The sequence below is a fragment of the Diceros bicornis genome, chromosome 1 (genome assembly GCF_020826845.1).
Source record: "Diceros bicornis minor isolate mBicDic1 chromosome 1, mDicBic1.mat.cur, whole genome shotgun sequence".
NCBI classification, from domain to species: Eukaryota; Metazoa; Chordata; class Mammalia; order Perissodactyla; family Rhinocerotidae; genus Diceros; species Diceros bicornis.
Window position 1 is genome coordinate 84459637 of NC_080740.1, and position 20674 is coordinate 84480310.

General features: G+C 44.7%; 1 protein-coding gene across 2 annotated transcripts in view; it reads right to left on the minus strand.

Annotated features, from left to right (window-relative positions):
• LCP2 (lymphocyte cytosolic protein 2) overlaps positions 1-20674 on the minus strand; it is a 45125-nt gene that overhangs the window by 2842 nt on the left and 21609 nt on the right. The window contains exons 6-19 of one of the 2 annotated variants that reach the window (XM_058545750.1): positions 20627-20664; positions 18351-18549; positions 16066-16163; positions 14531-14597; positions 14344-14427; positions 11551-11576; positions 11430-11449; positions 11221-11328; positions 9805-9835; positions 7553-7565; positions 6718-6847; positions 5187-5236; positions 2005-2099; positions 1316-1393 (exon numbers count right to left, since the gene is read on the minus strand). In XM_058545750.1, the coding sequence (XP_058401733.1) occupies positions 1316-1393; positions 2005-2099; positions 5187-5236; positions 6718-6847; positions 7553-7565; positions 9805-9835; positions 11221-11328; positions 11430-11449; positions 11551-11576; positions 14344-14427; positions 14531-14597; positions 16066-16163; positions 18351-18549; positions 20627-20664 (1037 nt within the window). Of the gene's footprint in view, positions 1-1315; positions 1394-2004; positions 2100-5186; positions 5237-6717; positions 6848-7552; positions 7566-9804; positions 9836-11220; positions 11329-11429; positions 11450-11550; positions 11577-14343; positions 14428-14530; positions 14601-16065; positions 16164-18350; positions 18550-20626; positions 20665-20674 lie in introns of both variants that reach the window. The other variant, XM_058545743.1, reaches the window with a different exon arrangement.

The window sequence follows — 20674 nt, forward strand, 5'->3', positions numbered from 1 at the left end:
AAGCCTCTTTATAAAAAAGGAATCTATTTTTTAGTGATAACACAAATAATAGGTGGTTGAGTGGATAAGTGGCCAGGTAAAATAAGGCCTATTGGTTAACTAAAGATATATCATCCTACTCCTGGGAGCTAATTCCCTAACCCTTTCTTTCCACAGCAAAAGTCAGAAAATACCCAAATGCCTATGAAATTCACCCATTTTAAAACCTCATGATCTCCAGATACAGTGTTTCATCATCAGATACCTGAACAAAATCGAATGTGGACCATCTGTGTTCTCACCACACTTTTTTCTGATAGTTACCCAAATAGTGTTGTGATTTATCCTGCACTTTAAAATTTCATTCCATAAATTATTGCTACATAATAATAATACTGTAAAGATCTAATATTAAAATAGAATTAATTAGTAAGTACATGTTTACACTACGCCCTTCTCCATGTATTAAATCAACATGGCTTTAAATAGCCATCGATCTGCAATAATGGCTTTCCTTTGTTCTTTTTATTCCAAGGTAATTGAGTAAATTCCTCTCAGAACATCTCTGTTGAACAAATATACTTATGGACCAGTGATTCACAGCCTTGACTTCACTTTAGAATCACCTGGGGAGTTTTGAAGACTCCCAAAGCCCACACAGCGCCCCTGACTAATTAAATTGGAATCTCTGCAGGTAAGCCCCAGGAATTAGAATTTTTAAAAGCTTCCCAGTTGATTTAAATATGCAGCTAAGCTAAGGTTAACAGCTACTGTTGTAGACTCGAGATATGAAAGAAGAGGGATCTTGGCTTTCTCCTCTCTGATATATAGATTTAAGGTTAAGGTTCAGCACCAGATGGCAGGAAATCTGGTTAAGACCTTATAATATTAAAGGACAACTAGAAATTTCTAGGGGAAAGGGCAAAAAGTTGCTGCTGTCTCTCTCGATATGGTTCCCTTCGCATTGATGTGGATGGTAACTGTGTATTGAGGAAGATGGAATCAGTAAGATGTTGGAAATTTGGGGGAAAGAGTCTCCTTTTGACACTATATGATTTCTATGACAAGACGGACCCCTGCATTAATAAGATCTCCTAAGATTTTGCCAGCCCAATGACTACCTTAATTTAGATTTTTCCCAGGGTGCTAGGAATCATTGCTATGGATGCTGGTGGGTGTGAAGCTGGCACTAATGGGTCCCCTTGGTATAACAGCATGAACATGAATGGCACTAGCAGAACTCCTAGCCTATAATTGGTACTCCATAAAAGTCAGTTCCCTTTTTCTCCTTCCATTAATATTTATAACTACTTAAAAATAAACTTTAGCACAGTACCTGGTTTATCTTTCTAAGAGCAGCTTCTGCCTCTGGTCGGGTGATATAAGAAACATACCACTCTTCATTTAATGAATTCTGAAAATGTAAATTTTTAAGAACTGAATAAATTTTGCAGTTACATATGTAAGTGAAAAGAAAAGCCCCCAAGTCATCATTTCCATAAATCACTGCCTCAATTCCATGAGGTTTGAAACATTTGTTTTCTTAATTTGAATATAGAATCATTCAGGTGGGGCTAAATAGAAGATATTTTGTGTGAACTGCTTTTTATCATAACACTGGTTGCAAAGGTAGCTGTGAATAAGCATTCCTTTTATAATGGAACTTATAATCAGGAAATAGATGTAATAATTTCTTCAGTTTAGTATAGTAATATACTTAATGAAAAAAACTGGGTTAAGCAGCAGTTAAATGACTTATTCAAGGTCAGAAGCGAGGAAACAGATGAAAAATAGGATTATTTTTTCTCGTTTAATGCAAAGCACACATTTGCCATTGGAAGAGTCTGAAAGAACACCAAGAAAAAAAGAATATGTTATTTTTCCTGTGGATCCTACCCTTAATTTTTTTCACTAAAAAAAAATTAAGCCTAGTAGAAGATAAAAGTATAAAAGAGTATTCAATGGGAGTTTCTGATGATTCATTTGCTGGGGAAAAAAATCAAATACAAACATATGCTTTATTACCTCTTCTTCCCCAGGGGATGGTGGCCGAGGTTTGTTTGGAACTGGCAAGGAAAAGTTCCTGCCTTCAGCTCTGGGTGGTGGTCTGTTGTTAGGGCCTTCAAAAGTAAAGCATTTTGAAAGTTAATTTACCATAAGCCATTTTTCCCTTCTGTCATAACAGTTTCCCCCAAAGTGCCCTTGTAATTGGTCCCAAAAATTAACATTTCAAGAAACCATAGATTCAAAATGATTTTCACCTGTTCAAAACCATAAGGACTACTCAGGCCATTATTCTGTAGCCATGCCAATGAAATTTTGAGAGCAGTACCACAAGTTTGAGTGATTTCGTAAATGTGCATGTTACATAATATAAAGTGACTAGATCCATTGATGAAAAAGTCACAGTCATTTTAATATGATCATCAAAACGAATATTCAAGAGACAGATCTTTCATAGAGTCCAGCACACCCAGAATGGATTCCCAACCACTGATGTGATGACAATGCAGTAATAGAGATAATTATGTTCTCATTGTTTTCACAGAAAGAAATATAAGTTACCCAAAACAAGGTGAAATTACCTTGAAAATATTGTTAGCTTTTAGAACCAGCATTTGCTACCTGCTGTTCTTTAGTGAATTTTCTAAAGAGGCAGAACTGTTCAACTCACATAGAAGGCCCTACCAACTATCTGATCGATCAGGAATTCTATATTGGGAACTACACATTACCCAGCACTTGTGTCTCACCCGCTCTAAACTATTTTTTCTTGTTTACAGTTCCCTGAAACTTTCCAAGAGAATGTGTTTCCTCATCTCAGGAACGGTTTGATGTATTGATTTGTACTTGCCAAGGCTGTTTTCTATGTGCCAGAACAGCTGTTAAAAACTGAAAAATTCTGTGAGCTGAATGTTCTCTTAGTTATTCATGCATCATTCATTCATTTATTCAACAGATATGTATCCAGCACTACTCTGTCCAGGCCTCGAGTAAGGCACCTGTGCATGCTACCTTTGATCCTCACAGCAGCACCACAGGGGAGTATTATCTTTTTTTTGAATATGAGGAAACAGAAGCTCAGAGTGTCTAAACAAATCATGTGCTCTTGGTGGCAGGGCCACGACTTGAACCTGTGGTTCCCAAACATTACATAAATAAGAATCCCTGGGGGCCTTTGAATCACCCTGGGCTGGGGAACCTGCATCTAACAAGCACTCCAGGTGGTTCTGCACCGGGATTGTTACTCCATCTGCACTATGCCACAAGTGGCAAACTGCCTGTCCCCCTGCCACCGAGAGAGGAGAGTAGCCTGGGAAGGACTGAGGTATCCTGAGCCATGTCACCAGGATGATTTACAATGACGTTCACTGTTTCCAAATAAGGAGATCAGGCTGGCCTGAGCTGTTGATCTTCCTTCTTAAGGCTCGCAATGCCTCAACAGACCTTCCCTGTCCTCACCTTTGCAGTCCAACATGGCAGGCATGTTTTATAACGTCTGTTGAATGAATGAACTCTAACCATGTGGGAAAGTCATATAACCAAGGCCTGCATTGCATGGCTATTTTAGAGTTGAGGAATTATTCTCTTTCTGCTTCTGCATCTGCAGGCCAGTACCATAAAGTCACTATTCACGACAGACAATACACTACTTTTTATTGCAGTCACCCACCACCTGTACTATCTAGATCCTCAGGGGAGCTGGGACAGGTTTCTGGACAATGCACAACACATCCTTTACCTTCCTGATGTTAGAGCAGCCAGTGGAAAAGACTGAAGACCAGGTGTCCTGGCAGTCTCAGGGGAAAAGGGATCAATTTTGATTAAGGTAGTATCCCAAGAAAGAATTAACCAACTGTTTGTATTAATAATCCCATCACCAACTCACAAAACCAGGGGTCTGTGGAACTGACTTTGGGAAATATTGCTGTCAGTGAAGTGGCTGGGGCTCAGATGCCTGCAGGGGCCACAGTGTGGTTCATAAAACACAGTGAGTCGTGGACACTGTGGAAAATTGAGGAGTGTGGGGGACTGTGGAAACCCTGGAGTGAAAATACACACTATACCCTCAAATGCTTAGGAAACATTGAAAACTGAGTAGTTTTCATTGGTGTCAGCAGTAGGATCTCACACATATATGGGGTGTAAGATGTGCTCCTGAGAAAAGTGTTTACTCTTGAGCTACAATTCAAACTTACTAACGTAGTTTTCTATCTATAACATACACTAGTGTTCCCGCACATGGACCATGACTGCAAAAATGTGCTTGGTTTGTTCCTCACAGCATTTTTAAAAATTTTAAGTCAACCTTTACAAATGGGATACTTTCACATTAAAAGCCATATTTCTAGTTTTCCTGGGGGGGAAAAAAAAAACAGAAAATCTGGCAAAACTTGGCCAGTTTCCTGGCACGGGAAAACTCTATTTAGTAGAGTTGGGTAACTTTCCACAGTCATTAGACATTCAGGCATTCAACAAACATTTTAAAAGTGCCTACCATATGTCAATCACCTGCAAGGCTTTAGGGATGAAAAATAGACACAGTCTAGTCCTACCTTGTATGCCTTCGCTGCCACTCAGAGTGGTCACGGACCAACAATATCAGCAGCACATGGGAACTTGTTAGAAATGCAGAATCTCAGGTCCCATCCCAGACCCACTGAATTAGAATCTGCCTTTTAACACAATTCCCAGGTGATCTGTATGTACATTAAACTTTGAGAACAATCTCAGCAAATACTTATCATGGACACCCAGAGGAGGTATTATTAAAAATGCAGGTCCTCCAGCAGACTTAGTGAATCAGAGTCTTAGGGGTGGGATTCTCTTGATCTGTATTTTAAACATGCTCCCCAACTCGCAACTCAAGGCCAGATTCATTATAGAAACCTAAAACTACAAAGAGAGCCACGCACTATCCTGAGTGCCATATGAAAACAGCAGGCAGGAAAAGCTCTATGTGGGAAGATTAAGGCCAAGGCCACCTTCCAGAGGAAGTGTGTGTGTGTGTGTGTGTGTGTGTGTGTGTGTGGTGTTTTATGTGGTGTCCTATCATTCCAACAGTACACTGCAGAAACTAAATTAAGTGCTAAATGAGGAAGTCAGATGCTTTTTAGGAAACAAAACCCTTGCCAAGAGGCTTTGGGACAGGTTGGTAACCCAGTCATGAAGGCGTGTTGCCTGGAGTAGGTCCCCGGAGTACAAACCTTGAGAGAAGTATGGCGGCAGGGAGGCGCTCTGCGGAAAACTACTGTTACTGTGGAGACAGAAAAAGAACAGGTCTTAAGTTGGGTTGGGGTGAAGGGGCCAGATGGGGAGGCTAGGTGGGGGAAACTGGACTGCAAATGCTGTTTCCTTTGTTAGTACTTCCCACTCTCTCCCTGATGCCATCCATGGGGGTGGCAAAGAGAAGGAACTGATGGGACATATTTCATACTGCCCCAAGATGGACAATCCCAGAGTCTAACAAGCTTCGCAAGCCCCAAACAAAAGTCTATGTAAAGGACATCTAAAAGTTACTTTAAAAAGTTGGCTGCAATTTGAGGCCTTTGAGTTTGGAGAATGGCAGAGGCCCTCTGGGGAGAGGACTTCTCTTTTGGTTAAGAAAATATATTAATGTGCATGTCGTTTGGGAATAGTGAATCCCAGGACCTAATGGTCTGTCTACAAGGAGAGGGCAGGGTGGATGAGGAACAAAGAGAGGGCTAGGTGGCACAGCATCAGACAGAAACAGCATCTGCAGGGACTGGGTGGCAGAGGGAGGGCCCGTGCGGGGCCCTGAAATGCTGTCGTCCCCCTGCTGAGCAGCAATTCCTCCACGCATTAGCCCAAACCTTCGGTAAAATTTTTCTCTGCTCAGCAATCTCACTGAGTGGTATTTTGCAAGAGTGAAGGACAGGGCTGGGGCCCAGTGTGGGATGAAGCAGCAGGAGAAAATGGCAGATGTGGCATAAGTAGAAAACAGCTGGAATAATGATAAGAAACAGCAGAAAATCAGAGGAAGAGGCACCCAGGGAAAATGAAAAATTTTGAGAATCCTAGATAGAATGCTTCTGTTTGGCAGGGGCGCAGGGGTTGTGTTGGTGGTTGAGTTTTCTCCCACATTTAGGGTGGGGACTGCGCCTCTCCCTTTGGATAGTAAAGGAGAGAGTGATCCCAAAGGGCTGGAGGCCTTGAGGCACACCAGGAGGCAGCCCCTGGGCTTGGTTAGGGAGAAATGACCTGAGTCTTTCCCTATTTGTGCCTCTGTCCCTGGACAGCCTCATTGTGGACCTTGAGAAACACTATTGCTATTGAGAAAACAGACCTGCTGGGGACAGAGCCTGTGCAGTGAATTCTTAGCATCTGCTAAGTTCAAGGTACGTTTTCTCCTTCTACGCATTCAAGATGCAGGGTGACCTCCGAGTCCTTAAATTAATTGGTGTTTGTCTGTTTGTTTTAACTCACAAAGTGGAAACATTCTCCATTTCTTGCTAAAGGGCTCACTCTCTCTGGAGCGCCCATGGGGAAGTCAATTCTGTACCCCAATGACCCGAAGCACAGACTCAGAAGACAGCAGTGGATTAACACGTGTGGTTCTTTATGCTCAGCTTGGTTTTGTTTCTTAAGATTCAAAATGTTCTGACTCTACTAAAGCCACTGGCTCATTTCTTTCTTCCTCAATCCACCTGGCCTTAGCCCAGTATCGGTGGACCCAGACATTATGTTAAGCTAGAACTTAGGGACCTTGGCACAAACCTTTCTGAGAATGCTCCAGGCATGTGAGATGATGGGAGGGAGTGCTTGGGCGATGGCTTGGTAGATCTTGAAGGGAAAGTGTTGGAGCTCATAGAGAGCAGTGCTGGCTGGGGCAAAGGTCTTTGATGCACTATGGGGGAGAAGAAAAAAATAAAGGCAATTGTCAGCATCCAAGTGTCACAAGGAACATTCTAGAATGCTCCCCAGTTAGAAATAGCTAGTCTAAAGGGAGACACAAAAATCCAAAAGACCAAATGTAATTAAGAAGTGGTAGGATGAAACTACACCCCTCAAGGTTTTTCTAGATGAGTTGCCACCTTAGACTGCATTAAAAATGCTACGGTTCTATATCATTCTCTACAATACACATCTATTTTATTTTTTTTCATTTTTGAAATGTTAACTTGGCAGAAAATTGTCATTTGGTAACCATATGAATTTCAAAAATGATTCACAAGTTTGGTTTTGTTTTATGAAAGCCAAATTTTGTGCTATCTCATTCACCTGCAGTTATGATCCTTTGCCCACAAGTGTAGAGGGCATAAATGTTAGAAATTTTTCTATCAAACCATACAAGCATTTTTCACTTTTGCTGTATTATTAAGCCGTTTGCACTGTTACGCATGAACTTAACAGTTCTCTTTGGCAACCCAGCCAAATAATTCCATTTAATTATCGTTATGCAGAATACCAACTGATATATGTCTACTTAATACTAATTGAACAATTATAATTGATTCTATGGGGTCTCTGTACTAAATAATTCCATTTGAATACCCAAGCAGAAAAATGAAGGAATGAGTTATAAGTTGTAAGAAAGCTTTTCTGGACATACCATCATCTTCATCCTGGCAAGGGGAAGAAAAAAAAGATATTAACCTTTTTATCAGAAAAACACAATTCTTAAAAGAGGAACTACAATTCTCATCACAGAAATGTCCCTGTTTATTTCTTTAGCAGTTGTGTGTCTCCATAACAAATATATTGTGGAAAACAGTAGAACCTGCTAATGGTTTACAATTTCTTAATACAAACGATCATCTGAAGACACTCCAATGTGGGACTCTCCTTACATACTAATCATAAAATAGGTTCTGAGGTGCCCAAAAGGGCCCCAAGATACAATAATAATGACAATATCTACTATGTGCCCAAAAGATTCATACATGATATTTCACCCAATTCAATCGTTCAAGCAATCGTTCAAGAATTTAACATCTTTACTTTACAAATGGAAACATGACGCTCAGGAAGAATTCCTAACACGCTAAGGGTTACAGAAATGGATTCGACCCCTAATCTGTCGACCCAAAGCTCAGCCTTTTTTTGGGCTCTGCTTTGCAATGGCCACTCCTCTTGAAAGCAACACAGCCTTACTTATTTATAATGTGGCCTACAAGGTGTGTCTACATTGCTCAAAAAATTTATCTTCAGGGAAAACTTGTGGAATAGGTAAAGGAGGGGCTATTTGCTTTACTCCTCAGATAAGAAATGATATTGGAAAGGAAACAACAATTTTGCCATTGACTAGGAGATCAGAGTTGCCGACCTAGACTAGGGCAGCACAGTGGTGATGAAAGAGCACTTTCCTCAAAGTGTTGTGAGGATGAAATTAGTTACTATATGTGCCCCCCGCCCCGGGTATACGCTGAGTGCTCAGTAAAAGTTAGCTATCATCAGCCCTACCATTGAAATGGAGCAAGAAGGATCAGAGCCAGAATCACTCATCCCAATTGGCCAACTGGGAGTCCCAGCAAAAGGCTGCATACATAACCGCACGTGGGCTCAGGGCATCCCCACCATGAAATCGCTCTTCAACACTTGCAACCGTGTCCCTCTGGTTCCAGAATATAGGACCGAGATTCTCATGACATGAACGTCAACACTTCCAGAGACTGGGAACCTCAGGAGTGTGATGTTACCCTTGCTTTCAAGCTTTCAAGCACTTTGCCTCCTTTTTGCCCCTATGGCTCTGCAGCCTAGCTGCTGTCCAGCTGTCCTCAAGGCTCCAGGGGCATTGCCACTCACCTGCCTTTGCTTAGGACGTCCCTGAGGCTGGCATGCCCCCGGGCTTTCTCTTAGGGTGACTATTCTGTGTCCTCCCCGTCATTCAATGACCACTACAAATCTCACCTCCTCTAAGAAGTCACCCCTGACTCCTTGACCCTCATGGATCACTCTCTTCCCTTCACCTCTGTAGTTCATTCTGTGATTGTATGCTGTTTAGCATGTTGGATGTGGGTTTGCCTGTCTCCATCACATCTTAGCACTTCAGCTGAACAAGCACCCCCCACAGAGCTATGGATACAGCAGGCACTTGTGGGCTGAGCGCTTGAACAGGGCAGGGTGTGATGGTCTTCAGAGGGCGTATAGTGAAGAGGCAATCAGACAGACCTGGATTCCCATCCTGGCTACTTACTAGCTATGCAACTTGCAGTGAGTACCTTACCTTTCTCAACTTCAATTTCCTTTTAGTAAAAGAGGAACAATGATTCCTCATAGGGTCATTAAATGCAAAACATGTGTAAAGCTAGGAGTGACCAACTGTCCTGGTCCTGGTTTGCCTGAAACTGACAGGGTTCCTGGGATGTGAGACTTTCAGTGCTAAAACCAGCCAAGTCCCAGGCAAACAGCTGGTCACCCAAAAGCAGCTAGCTTGGCAACATGCACAGAGCTGGCATTCAATAAATGCTATTTCCCCTCTTTTTCAGGTCATGGAAGTATTAAAAAGGAAAACAGAGGCCTTGGAAACTTTGCTGTGAGGCCTAGACTCTTGGGCATCCCTCACTTTATCCTCCCCTCCACCCACTGCCCCTTCACCTTGCTAATTACCACCTGATGAAGGTGCAATGAACCCAGACGCCCTGGGAGCTCTCAGAGAGACTGGAGCTAATCAATGCAGCATGGTGGACCGGAGGGGAAGATGGAGGCCCCAGTAGGCACCAATATTCAAGAGCCAACTGTGTGCAAGCCTTGCTCCCAGTGCTGGACTTCAGTGAAGGCCGAGAGAGATGGAGCCCCGGCCTCCACAGAGCCTGCACTGGTTTCTCTGTGCCGAACATTCACCAAGTGACATTTTGTACTCACATTCTCTCTTCTGTCTGGTCCCCATCCATGCCTGCAATGAATTAGAGCAAAGAAAGAGAACTGAGAGTGAAGAGTTTCAAAGAGGTGGCCTCAGAATACAGTTTTACTTAATCTAATAACAAGATATTGAACCCACTGAGCTGTGGTAAAATGAGAAGCAAAAAAGCCCCGCAGGAAAGCAGAGGAGAGGAGTGGAAGGGAGGTGTGTGACTCAGTGTTCCGTCATCATTGCCAGCCGAGCGAGGCAAACCTCTATTCTGTTTAGCTATTGCGGCAAATGATCACATATATATATAAACAAAAGGTTTAGCCAGCAAACTAACTCTTTAGTAGCTATTAAGTTTCACTGAGAAGATGTTTCTCCAAGCAAATGAAAAAATTCTAGATAATATTCTCCTTTGCTGATGTTTTAAAACAGCCATCTCGGGCTCACCCTTCTTGTGAAGGAAAGACAGTTGGAAAATGCTGCTGCTTTGGGACTCTGCCCAGATGCACGAGCTAGTCAAACAGATTTGGTGGCAGCTGCCTTAGAGCTCTGGCAGGCAGCTGTGCGCCTGGGCCGATCATGTTCTCCTCAGAGAGGGGGACACGAGGAGGACAATCTGTTGAAGGCCTCCCATCTGTCGGACACTTCACGTGTCATCATCTCATCCTGTGTTTATTCAAAATGTTGGTATTTTGTTCATTATGATATTTTTTGCATTCATTTTGATTTTTTAAAATATTCCATTAAAATATTAACTCGATTACTGAGGCTTTTTTGGTACACCCTCACCCCAGCCCTGGTGTAGTCCTCACACCAGCCAAGCAAGGGCCAGAGAGATGAATCCTGATTACCCAGGTGAGATCAGCAGAAGCCTTGGTCATGTCCTTAGTGAGTAGTGGCGTTGGGCCCGAGCCCAGATCCATTTGTGCCATTTGGCAAATAGGCCCCAAAAGACTCTGATAAAGTCAGACATATTCGAGCAGACCTCAGGAGTCTGCCTTTACAACATGTACTTGAGCACTGAGGGAGACACTTACACTGACCTAACAATCTCCCCCAATTGTTTCCTCTCCGCTGTCTCTTGGGAAATTTAAAATGGAAGGTAGAGTTCCTATGGGCTGTGATGGAAGGAAAATGAACCACCAATTTGACTGGTGGATGACTAGGTCTCCACGAACAGCAGTCATTCCTGTACTCCGGACAAAGCATCTCTCTACTCCTTTCTTCTCTGGCTTGCCATTTTCTTCAAAGGGACCCAGGTGCTTTACCTCCAGCCTGAGAAGCCTGAACATTTCTCAAGCCACAGCAGCAAAACCAGCCCACTCCCACCAGGGAGCTCCCATGATTTCGATTCCTATGTAGAGCTAACACTAGGCAGGCTGTTCGCGTCACCCCTCTGAATGACAGGCTCAACAACAGAAGACAGTTACTTTGGCATAGGCGGCTTCTTCCCTAGCAGGGGGCTACTTCTGTCATGTCTTTCCGCAGTCGGCGGTAAAGGAGGCTTTTGTATCTTGGGTAAATGCTCTACAAGAGGCCTGCAGAATTGAGAGAAAGGATGTGTGAGAAACAAAGTTACTGTCCCCACAGAGTCTACAGCACAGACCGCATCCCCTCACGCAGATGCAAAAGCACTTACCTTCCTGCTGGGGCCGAGGGCTGCAAGACAGGAGGGAAGATGTGTGAGTGTCCTCAGCACTTTTCAAAGAATAAAGATCCCAAACAAGACCGAAAACAAACAAAACAGGGAAACAGCTTACCTTGTCAGAAAATGCTGGTTTCTTTCCTGTAAATGACAAAGAGCAGACAGGCCTTGAATTCAGGGCTTTATTAGCTAGGCATGAGGCATAAAACCATAGTTTGATGAAAGTGTGAATCCGAGCCCCTTGGGGAACTGACTGGTTTTAAACATTAAAGAATCACAGACCTGAAAGGATCTGTTACAGAGCACCTAATTTTACAGGCTCAGAGAATTAAGTGACTTGACCAAGGTCACACAGCATTGTGTCCATACAAACAGTATTCTGGATTCTGCTTTTCAGCACTTTATTTTATGTAGCTGATGATTAAAAGGATTAATGTCTTCTTGGGATTTTATGCCTCTTTCATTGATCAAGAGGTTCTTTGTACAGCCTAAGTTTATTTCTGTATCTGAAATAAACCCATTTGCCACGAAGAGGTTAATTTTCCTCCAATCTTGTAGTACACTTGACATTATATAAAGTATTATACTTAGTTTCTGGAAAAATTTTTAACTTTGGGGAAAGGGCTTCAGGAGATTCTCTTGTGAGTTGCAAATCATTTTGTTTTGATTTTTATTGGTTTTTGTTCCTTTCTTTCTTTTACTTTTCTCTTCGAACAGATGACATGCAGGCTCCTGAAGAAATGCTAGGCATACCTGAGAACTCTGCATTACAGAATGATTCAAAGCAATTTATTCTTTATCCTGTCTGAAGTCCGCTAGAGTAGATACGCCCCATATCTTCAGTGTAATAATGGATTACTAACTGGATTCAACCAGGTCTAGAAGCAAAGCCAGTATGATCTTGAGCAAGTTATTCAAAGTCTGACTTTCAATTTCTTCACCTGTAAAATGGGGATTACAGGTTAAAACTGCATAGGTTTGCTGTAAAGATCAGGTGACAATTTATATGCAGGGTCAGGCACACGATCCATGGGTGCTGACAACTGTTAGACAGTTCCTCTCCCTCCCACCTCCAGGCACAGTTAGCACCCCAAGGTGAACAGTGATATGATCTGCCTGGAGTTGCATTTTCACGACATAACGTATTCTTTAAGGACTGAGTATATGCCAGACCCATGATAGGTCTTAAGAATCTTGTCCCACGTAGAAGCTCACTGCCCAGTGGGAGAGAGTTTGGGTGGTATAAAAAATGTCTATTATTTAGAAAACTTTGGTTTTGGGTGGAAACCCTACTTTAGAGTGGTACCCAGAAAACTTAGATTTATATCTTTAGGCCTGAATAGATTTTATTTTGAAAAAGTCTGCTGATTTAAGCATATTCTCTGGGCATGTTAGGAGTCTCCTGATAAGAGTCTGAGCATCATTGTAAGAGGTTAGTTCTCCCAAAACATCATGGACAAGGGAGGAATTCAAAGGTAGAGCTGGTATTTTCAAGAAAGGGTGTCTTCCAAAAGTAAAAAAAAAAAAGGAATCTTTTAAAAGGGTAGCTTTTGTTCAGGAGGTGACCCTGAAGGATTTGATGTCAGTATTCCACTGTTCTGACACTTTGGCTCATGGTAGTGAGCAGGGCTGGAGTCTGAAGTTGAATCTCTCTGTCTTCATTTTCACCTGATTTGTACAGCCCTTTGCAGTGGACCCCTCTGAACTGGCACAGCCCCACAGCTGTGCTTGATTCAGCGGGGCTGGGATGCAGTTCAGGGAAAGAGCAGCAAGCAGCAGCCTCAATCCAAGAACTGAAAGCCATTTTGCCGACAGACAGATGAGAAGACTGAGGTCACAAAAGGCTGAATGCCTTGCTCAGTGTGTAGTGAGGAAGGGCTGGGGTGAGGCTGGGAATCCAGGCTCCTTATTCCTCAAGGCTCAGGGCTCCTTCCCCAGAACTTCCTAGTCCACGGCAAGGAAAATCCAGGGTCTCCAACTGCAGCAGGATGTGGTGGAAAAGAGCACCCACTTGGAAGTCAGAAAGACATGAGTTCAAATCCTGCACCTAGTTATGCAAATTTGGGAAAATTATTCAACCTCTCTGGGCCTCAGTTTTGTCATCTGCAAAGTGGGGATGATAATACACCCCTTCAGTTGGGTTGGTGTGAGGATTAGAGATAATGTAAGTAACTTATTTGTGGCGGGTAAAGCCCTTGCCCCATAGTAGGTGCTCAATAAATGGTAGCTAAGTTTTAGAATTGAACTGAAAATAGCTTCAAGTGGAGGCAGCTGCAGGCCAAGAATACTCTGGTTAATTCTGGGGGAAAGGACTGAGGTATACCCACAGTTTGGTCAACCACACACATACAACAGAAAACAACCCTGACATTTGACTCGCACCTTAGAGTTTTATAGAGTATTTTCTCCTTCAGAACACCCACCCTACAAACAAGGGGGCAGCTGTGAAAAAGCGTCATCCCTGTGGTCACTGAGCTGCTAAGGAGCAGCCAAGGCAGCAGACAGCAGCTCTCCCAGACCTCCTGTCTCTCAGCCCAGTTCCTCCCTCTGCACCATGATGCCTCCTGCCTTGTCCTCCACGAGGACAAGGAGATTTGTGTACACAGATGGCACTCATGGAGAAGCAGGCCCAGCACAGGGCTAAGGGCAGGAGCCCTGCATCACGCTGACCTGGGTTTGGGTCTCTACCCCCATCATTTGGTAGCTGAGTGATCTTGGGAAATTATCTCTTCATGCCTCAGTTTCCTCATCTGTAAAATGAGGATGATTCTATAGTCCCCACTTCACAATGTTGTGGCGATAGTTAAATGAGATGGTGCATGTGAAAAGCATGCAGTTAGCACTCTGCAAATATCGGCCATTATCACTTACCACATTATCACTATGTGTCAAATAGAATGATACCAACCTAGTGCGAAGGGCTCTCTGTCAAATGGGGCTAAGGAACGATCTAGGGGAGGTTTCGTGCTTCTGTCTATCGAAGGAGCAGGGACTGGAAGGAAAAAGACAGAAGTCAATTAAAAGAAGAAAGCACTTGGTTGGGGGTGAGGGTACGGGTGGGCTGGTGGGAAGGAGAGAGCAGCCCCTGTACTTACGCTTTGCTGTTTTGTGGTTTCTACTTCTAGTAGGCTCTTCGTGGTTGGGCTGAGGTGGCGGTAGTGGCTGCTTTAAAAAGATCCAAATATTAGGAAGCATTTTCAACACATCAGCAAGCCCTGGTGGCTTTATCTCCCAAAATATGTCTGAATCTGTTCACTTTTCTCCATCCCCGTGTTCCACCTACAAACATGCCTCCGTTTCTCACCTGAACACTAGCCTCTGCTCTGAGCTCCCTGTTCTGCGTTCTCTCATCCAAGGTCTGTTCTGCATCGCAGTGAAGTGAGCATGTCACTCCACCGCCAAGCCCTTTAGTGGTTCCTATCACGTTAGGAACAAAATAAAAACTCACCATGGCCTGCAAAGCCCTGCCTGAGCTGGCCCTGTCCACCCTTCCAACCCCTTCTTATCCTCCTCTCTCCAGTGCCCATGGGCTCCCGCCATAAGGGTCTTCTTGCAGTTCCTGCAAAATCTCAAGCTCACGCCCTCTTTGGCATCTCTGCCGACCTGTTTATGATCTGGCTCCCCCTAACTCAAATCGAAACTTTATGAAAGCAGGGACCTTTTTCATCTTGTTTATGCTCTGTTCCCAGCAGTGGAACACTGCCTGGCACACAGTAGCTGCTCAGTAAGTATCTGTTGACTGAAGGAGTGAATTCTGCATCCCAACAGTGGAGGGGAAGGCCTTCAGGTTTCAAAGGCAAAATGTACCTGTAGATAAATTCAGCTCTGTGAGCCCCCTTTGCAGTAAAACTGCACTAGCAGGAGGGAGCCATCTGTTCTTAGACGGGAGGTCCCGAGTGTGGTGTGGTCTGGATTTTGAGCTTTTGGAAAAATACATCCTCTCCCTCCTTCCAGCCCTGACACGTTGGCATTTGCCATAGCTGTTAAAATGCTTTGGCCCCTTGTGAAGAGAACACATTTCCAGCTATTGACTCCTTAGCCTGAACTTCTCGGGGTCTCTGTGAATGCTTAATTAGACCCACAGGACCTGGGACTGTAAGCTCGAAGAAAGAGGAAGGGGCGTTGCTGCCTCTCTCTTTCTCCTTGAGTTCACTGCTCTGTACACTGCGTGGTCTCAAGCCATTTGCCCGTGCAATTTCAGGCGTTGGCCAGCAGGTGGCATAAGTCTTTTTGCAGGAGAGAGAAGGCGGCTTGTGACCGTGGAATACTATTTAACTTAACTCGGTCCTCTTAGACTTTATTCTATAGTTTTCACTTATTTCAAAAGTGGGAAGTAATACCACAATGAATACTAGAAGGAGACTTTATTATACAAGTAGTTTATGTTGTTTATGGTAAAAAGAAAACACCCATGATAAGCATTATGCCATGAATAAAAATCACTAGTATTTCACCACCACCTCCCCCAAAAACCTCCTCCCTGTGAGTACTGGGGTATGCATTTTCCCAGCCTATGTATAATCTCTTCTTACTAGTTAGAATTAGATAAAGATGTTTATAGTCTTTTCTCTCTGCCAGAGGAAATCCTCAGAGTGGACACAAAGTAGCACAAGAGAGAGCGAGGGCCTACCGCGTGACTCCGGCTGGCGGTGGGAGGAGGGAGGGCGGCCATCGGTCTCTGCGGGGGCACCGGCGGCTGCTGCGGGACCTTCCCGGAGGGGGGGCGGTCTGCGGAGACGCAAGCACATTGAAATGAGAGGACAAATGCTAAGCCAGGCCGAGTGTGGGCCACGCTCAGGGCTCTCCGGGAACCGATCCTGCGCCCGGCTCTGCGCAGCTCGCGGGCGCCGAATCCCCCAGACCTCCACGAGACCAACTGCCTCCCTGGCCCTGCAGAGATTTGGCCGCACGTGGGTCTTACAGGGGTGGGGAGTCCTTGGTCCCCTGCCTGTCCCGGTTTGTCTTATTCTTCTTATGCTTAGGGGCAATGCTCACCTCACCTCTCAGGAAATTTATCAGAGGTTTTGTGGATCAAGGTGTGAAGAAAGGCCTCTTTGTATTTAGCTCAGCCAGTGCCAAGAGAGAGTGCATTCAGACAAAATGTAGAGAAGTCAATACACGTACAGACACACAAATGCACACATACGCACCTCTATGAATGGACATATATACACACGTGCACACATGTACCGACACAGACACACGCACAGGCACACCCAGCTGCCCGGCAGGGTTAAGCAGGCTGTCACGGATCGTGGGGATCCTGTTCTGGGTCCCCTTCCTTCCCCTCTCAAATGCTCTGGGCTATCCTCCCCCCTCCATTTCCTCTTTTTGCTCATCTCTGCGCTTAAAGGGAGAAGCTGCTCACCAACTCCTGTTACCAAATCAGACTCTTAACTGGTTACTTGGATTTGCCTTGGACAGAAATTCACATTCTTCTGATCACCACAGAAGTATCCCTAGGCCAGGCTGACAGGCTGGCAATGTCCCACCCCTTTGACAGGGAAAGGCCAGACCAGGGCTGTGAGTGAAGGAGGACATCCTTACATTTTATGCCCCGTGTGCCTCTTTGCCTCATCCTAGTCCCAGGCCTGGAGAGGCATCGCTTTTCCACAGAGAATGGAGCTCAGAACTCAGGCAAACCTGATCTAATCTTATACCACTCCACCCGCACTGGCCATCTCTTAGCTTCTCTGACATGTCATGCTCCTTCAAGCCTCAGGGCCTTTGCACGGCCAATTCTACTGCTTGGAATGCTCTTCCCTTCGCACATCCACCCTTACTTGGCCAGCTCCTATTTATCCTTTAAATTTCAACTTAAACATCATGTCCTCAGTGAAGCAAACCCAGAGACTAGACATATGCCCCAGCCTCATCTCCAACGCTTGTCTTCCTGAGTATATATCATGGTTCAGTTAAATCATTTTGTGACTCATTTGTTTGAGGTTGCCTCACCCCCTGGACTGTGAATTCTTTAGGGTGAAGACTGTCTTGCTCACTCTGTGCCTTCGTAACTGGCACACACAAGGTACCCAACAAATTAGTTATCCATTTCTTTTCTGGGCCTCAGTTTCCCTGTATATGAAACAGGCTTGACAATCATTGACCCTATCGCATAGGGTGTTTAAAAACACAAAATGAAATGTTGATGTCGTGTTTGTGAAAGGGCTTTAAAATTGCAAAGTGTTGTATAGCACAAAGGATTAGTGGTATCAAATTCTGTGATATTAATATCACCTTTCTAGCTCACCCCATGATATTATATTATGCAAGTGTGTATGAGCGTGTCTTCTGTCACCACTACTGCTAGAATGTAAGCCCCGTGAAGTAAGGGCCAAGTATTCTTTCCTGGTGATTTCAAATTGCAGCATTTAGAATGTGCCTGGCTTGTAGTAGGAGATCAATAATTTTTGTTGAATGAATGAGGGAGAAATTAGCTGACAGGAACAGATAGACAATGAAAATCTTAAATACTGTGTAAAACTCATTCAAGTTATGGTCAAAGCCCACTCAACATCATTAGGTTTATTCTGACAGTCCATGGGTGGGAGTACCACCTAACTATGAATTGGTCAAAAGATGGTGAGGAGAGGAAAGTGCTCTTGAGTATCTGAGTAATACAGAAAATGAGTTATTACTGCCAAATACCCTTATCTGGCAGTTCAATGCTGATCCAGCCGCCACAGGTAATAAATTGTCTGCAATATGAATAATCCTCACGGCAAACCTATGAGATCTGTGTTATTATTATCCTATTTCACAGATGAGGAAATTGAGGCCCAGAGAGGCGGAGTCACTTGTCCAAAGCCACATAGCTGGTAAGAAGCTGAGCTGGCATCAGCATGCAAAGCTTTCTGCTGTGTGGGCGTGGGGCACCTGTGCCTCAGTGGGGCTGGGGGCTGCCAGGGGCCTCACCGATGTACATGGAGTTGGAGTTGGAGAAAGGCTTGGCGGGCAGGATGGAGTTCTGCATAGCTTCCTCATCGTTGGAGGGCGGCGGCTCGTAATCGGCATCATCTTCCACGGGCGCCTCTTCTTCCTCATTGGGGGACTCATAGTCCCCATCATCCTCCCCATCCTGATCGTCATTGGGACTTTCATAGTCATCTTCTTCCTGCCGACACAGTGACAGGGACAGTGCAGTTGGTAGAGGCTCCATGGCACTCAACATGCCTGCGTCTACTCTCTCTGCCAAGCCTCACAATAGTCCTGGCTTGGGGGCAGGCAGCACTAGGACGGTTACTCCGTCCTAGTTACTCCCATCTTAGAGATGAGGACACCGACTGCAGTTCACAGGGCCAGCAAGTCATGGACTTGGGACCTCCAGCAAGGTCTTCAGACTGCTAGGCAAGTGCATTTTCCTCTTTTTGCACAACAGAGCAAAGCAGAAGAAATGAGAAGGATGCTGGAATAGAGGGGAGGGAGAGCCGGCTCTGTTTTGAGTAAACACATTTTTACCCCAGGAATCGCCCAGAGGAAGACTAAATGCCTGGAGCGCTTGTGATGCCCATAATTAATGGTCGGCTCTGTTCTCCATGTGCCTGTGCTCAAAAAATGTCTTCACATTATAAGCCAGTGCAGTGTTGAAGGCCCCGCTAATGAGGAAACCAGATAAGCAAAGCCTGTTAATTAGAAGGCAGATAAGTTGTGTCTGAGAGGGGATAGTCACGGCTGTGCTGTTCTCTTTTGCTGAGAGTTGTGTGTATAGAAACAACAGCTTACTATTCATGACATGTGACACTGAGTTTGAAACCACTCTCTTGGAAAGACTCTCTTTCTACATTTTAAATTTTTTATTGTATTTTAAGTTTGCTTCTTTGTGGCTCTCAGGGAAAGTAAGCCCTCGGGGCTGCCTGATTGCCTTTGAAGCAGTCCATGAGAGTAGACAGAGGGAAGATTTCCCAAGCAGAGGTGGCATCATCAGCCGCCCAGCAGTAAGTGGCTTATCACTCTCACGCTGAAGTCAAGTGGGTCATAAATGAGCCCAGGGCATTTCTGAAGTCAAGGGCAGTGGGAGGCTGCAACTCGGCGAGGAAAGGTGTGCACTGCTATCCTAGAAATCCTGACAGCTTTGCTATGAAGGAAGCTTAAGGAAGACTGTCTGAGTCGTTCAATTGAAAGATTCCTGTGCTAATTTTTGACTCAAGGAATATTTTTTAAAAATATTGGAAGGCAAAGTGAGGGTTGAGTGTCTTCCTGAACTCCGAAAAAGATTTGTCCTGTTATCAGTGTTCCTGTAACTTGAGAGCAGGGAGTGGATGGGGCTGATGATGGGGACTTCAGAACAGTGGTCTCAGCCCCTCTCCTTGCTGGCTGCCCCCTAGACTGACAGGCGGTCCCTAGGTTCCCTTAGCCTGCCCACCCAGCCCTTTCCTCTCATAAGACCACTGGACTGAGGGTGGGCCCCCTGGGTCCTAGGCCTGCTCTAGGACTCATGTGGGGCTCCACATGAGTCAGGCTCTCCAGTGGGCTCAGCTGCTTCATCTGTAATTAACTGACTGGGCTACGATCCACAATAGAGCTCTTAGCCTGAGTCTGGCTTCATGTGCAGTGACTGTATAGGGAGTCTTCCGGGGAGAGGGCGCACAGAGTTCATCAGACTCTCTAAGGGTCACTGTGGCCAAATATAAAAATATAAAATGTAATATATAAATATAAATTTAAAACCAATTGGGTTGGACCTTCCCTGGGGTCTTTTCAGGGCTAATAGTCGATTCTGAAATCCCTTTCCCTCTTTGTCACCCGTGGGGACTTAAGTCTACAAGAAAAGCTACTTTAAAGCTGCTTTAGCATAGACCATGTTGGGGAGGGGGTGGTGGAAGGCTCTGCTCTGGGGTGGTCATGGTGGATAATGGTGTGGTGTGGGCAGCAAACTATAGCCCACAGCCAAGTCCGGCCCACCGTGTGTTTTGTAAATGAACGTTTATTGGCATGTAGCCAATAAACTGTTTAGGTATCATCCACAGCTGATTTTGTGCTACCATAGTAGAGAGGCAGAGATGAGACACACTGTGTGGACTGCAAAGCCGAAAATATTTCCTATTGGCCTTTACAGAACACACTTTCTGCCCCTCAGTGGGTATACTGGCATCTTGTTAGAGGTCTTGCTCCTTCTGGCCTTATGCTAGCTCCTTATTACAAAGGCGCTCTGGGACCTGCTGTGAAGGTAGAACAGCCCACGCCATACTCACAAAGGACGACCAGCCCCCATCGTCTTCTTCATGGCTTTCTGCGGGAGA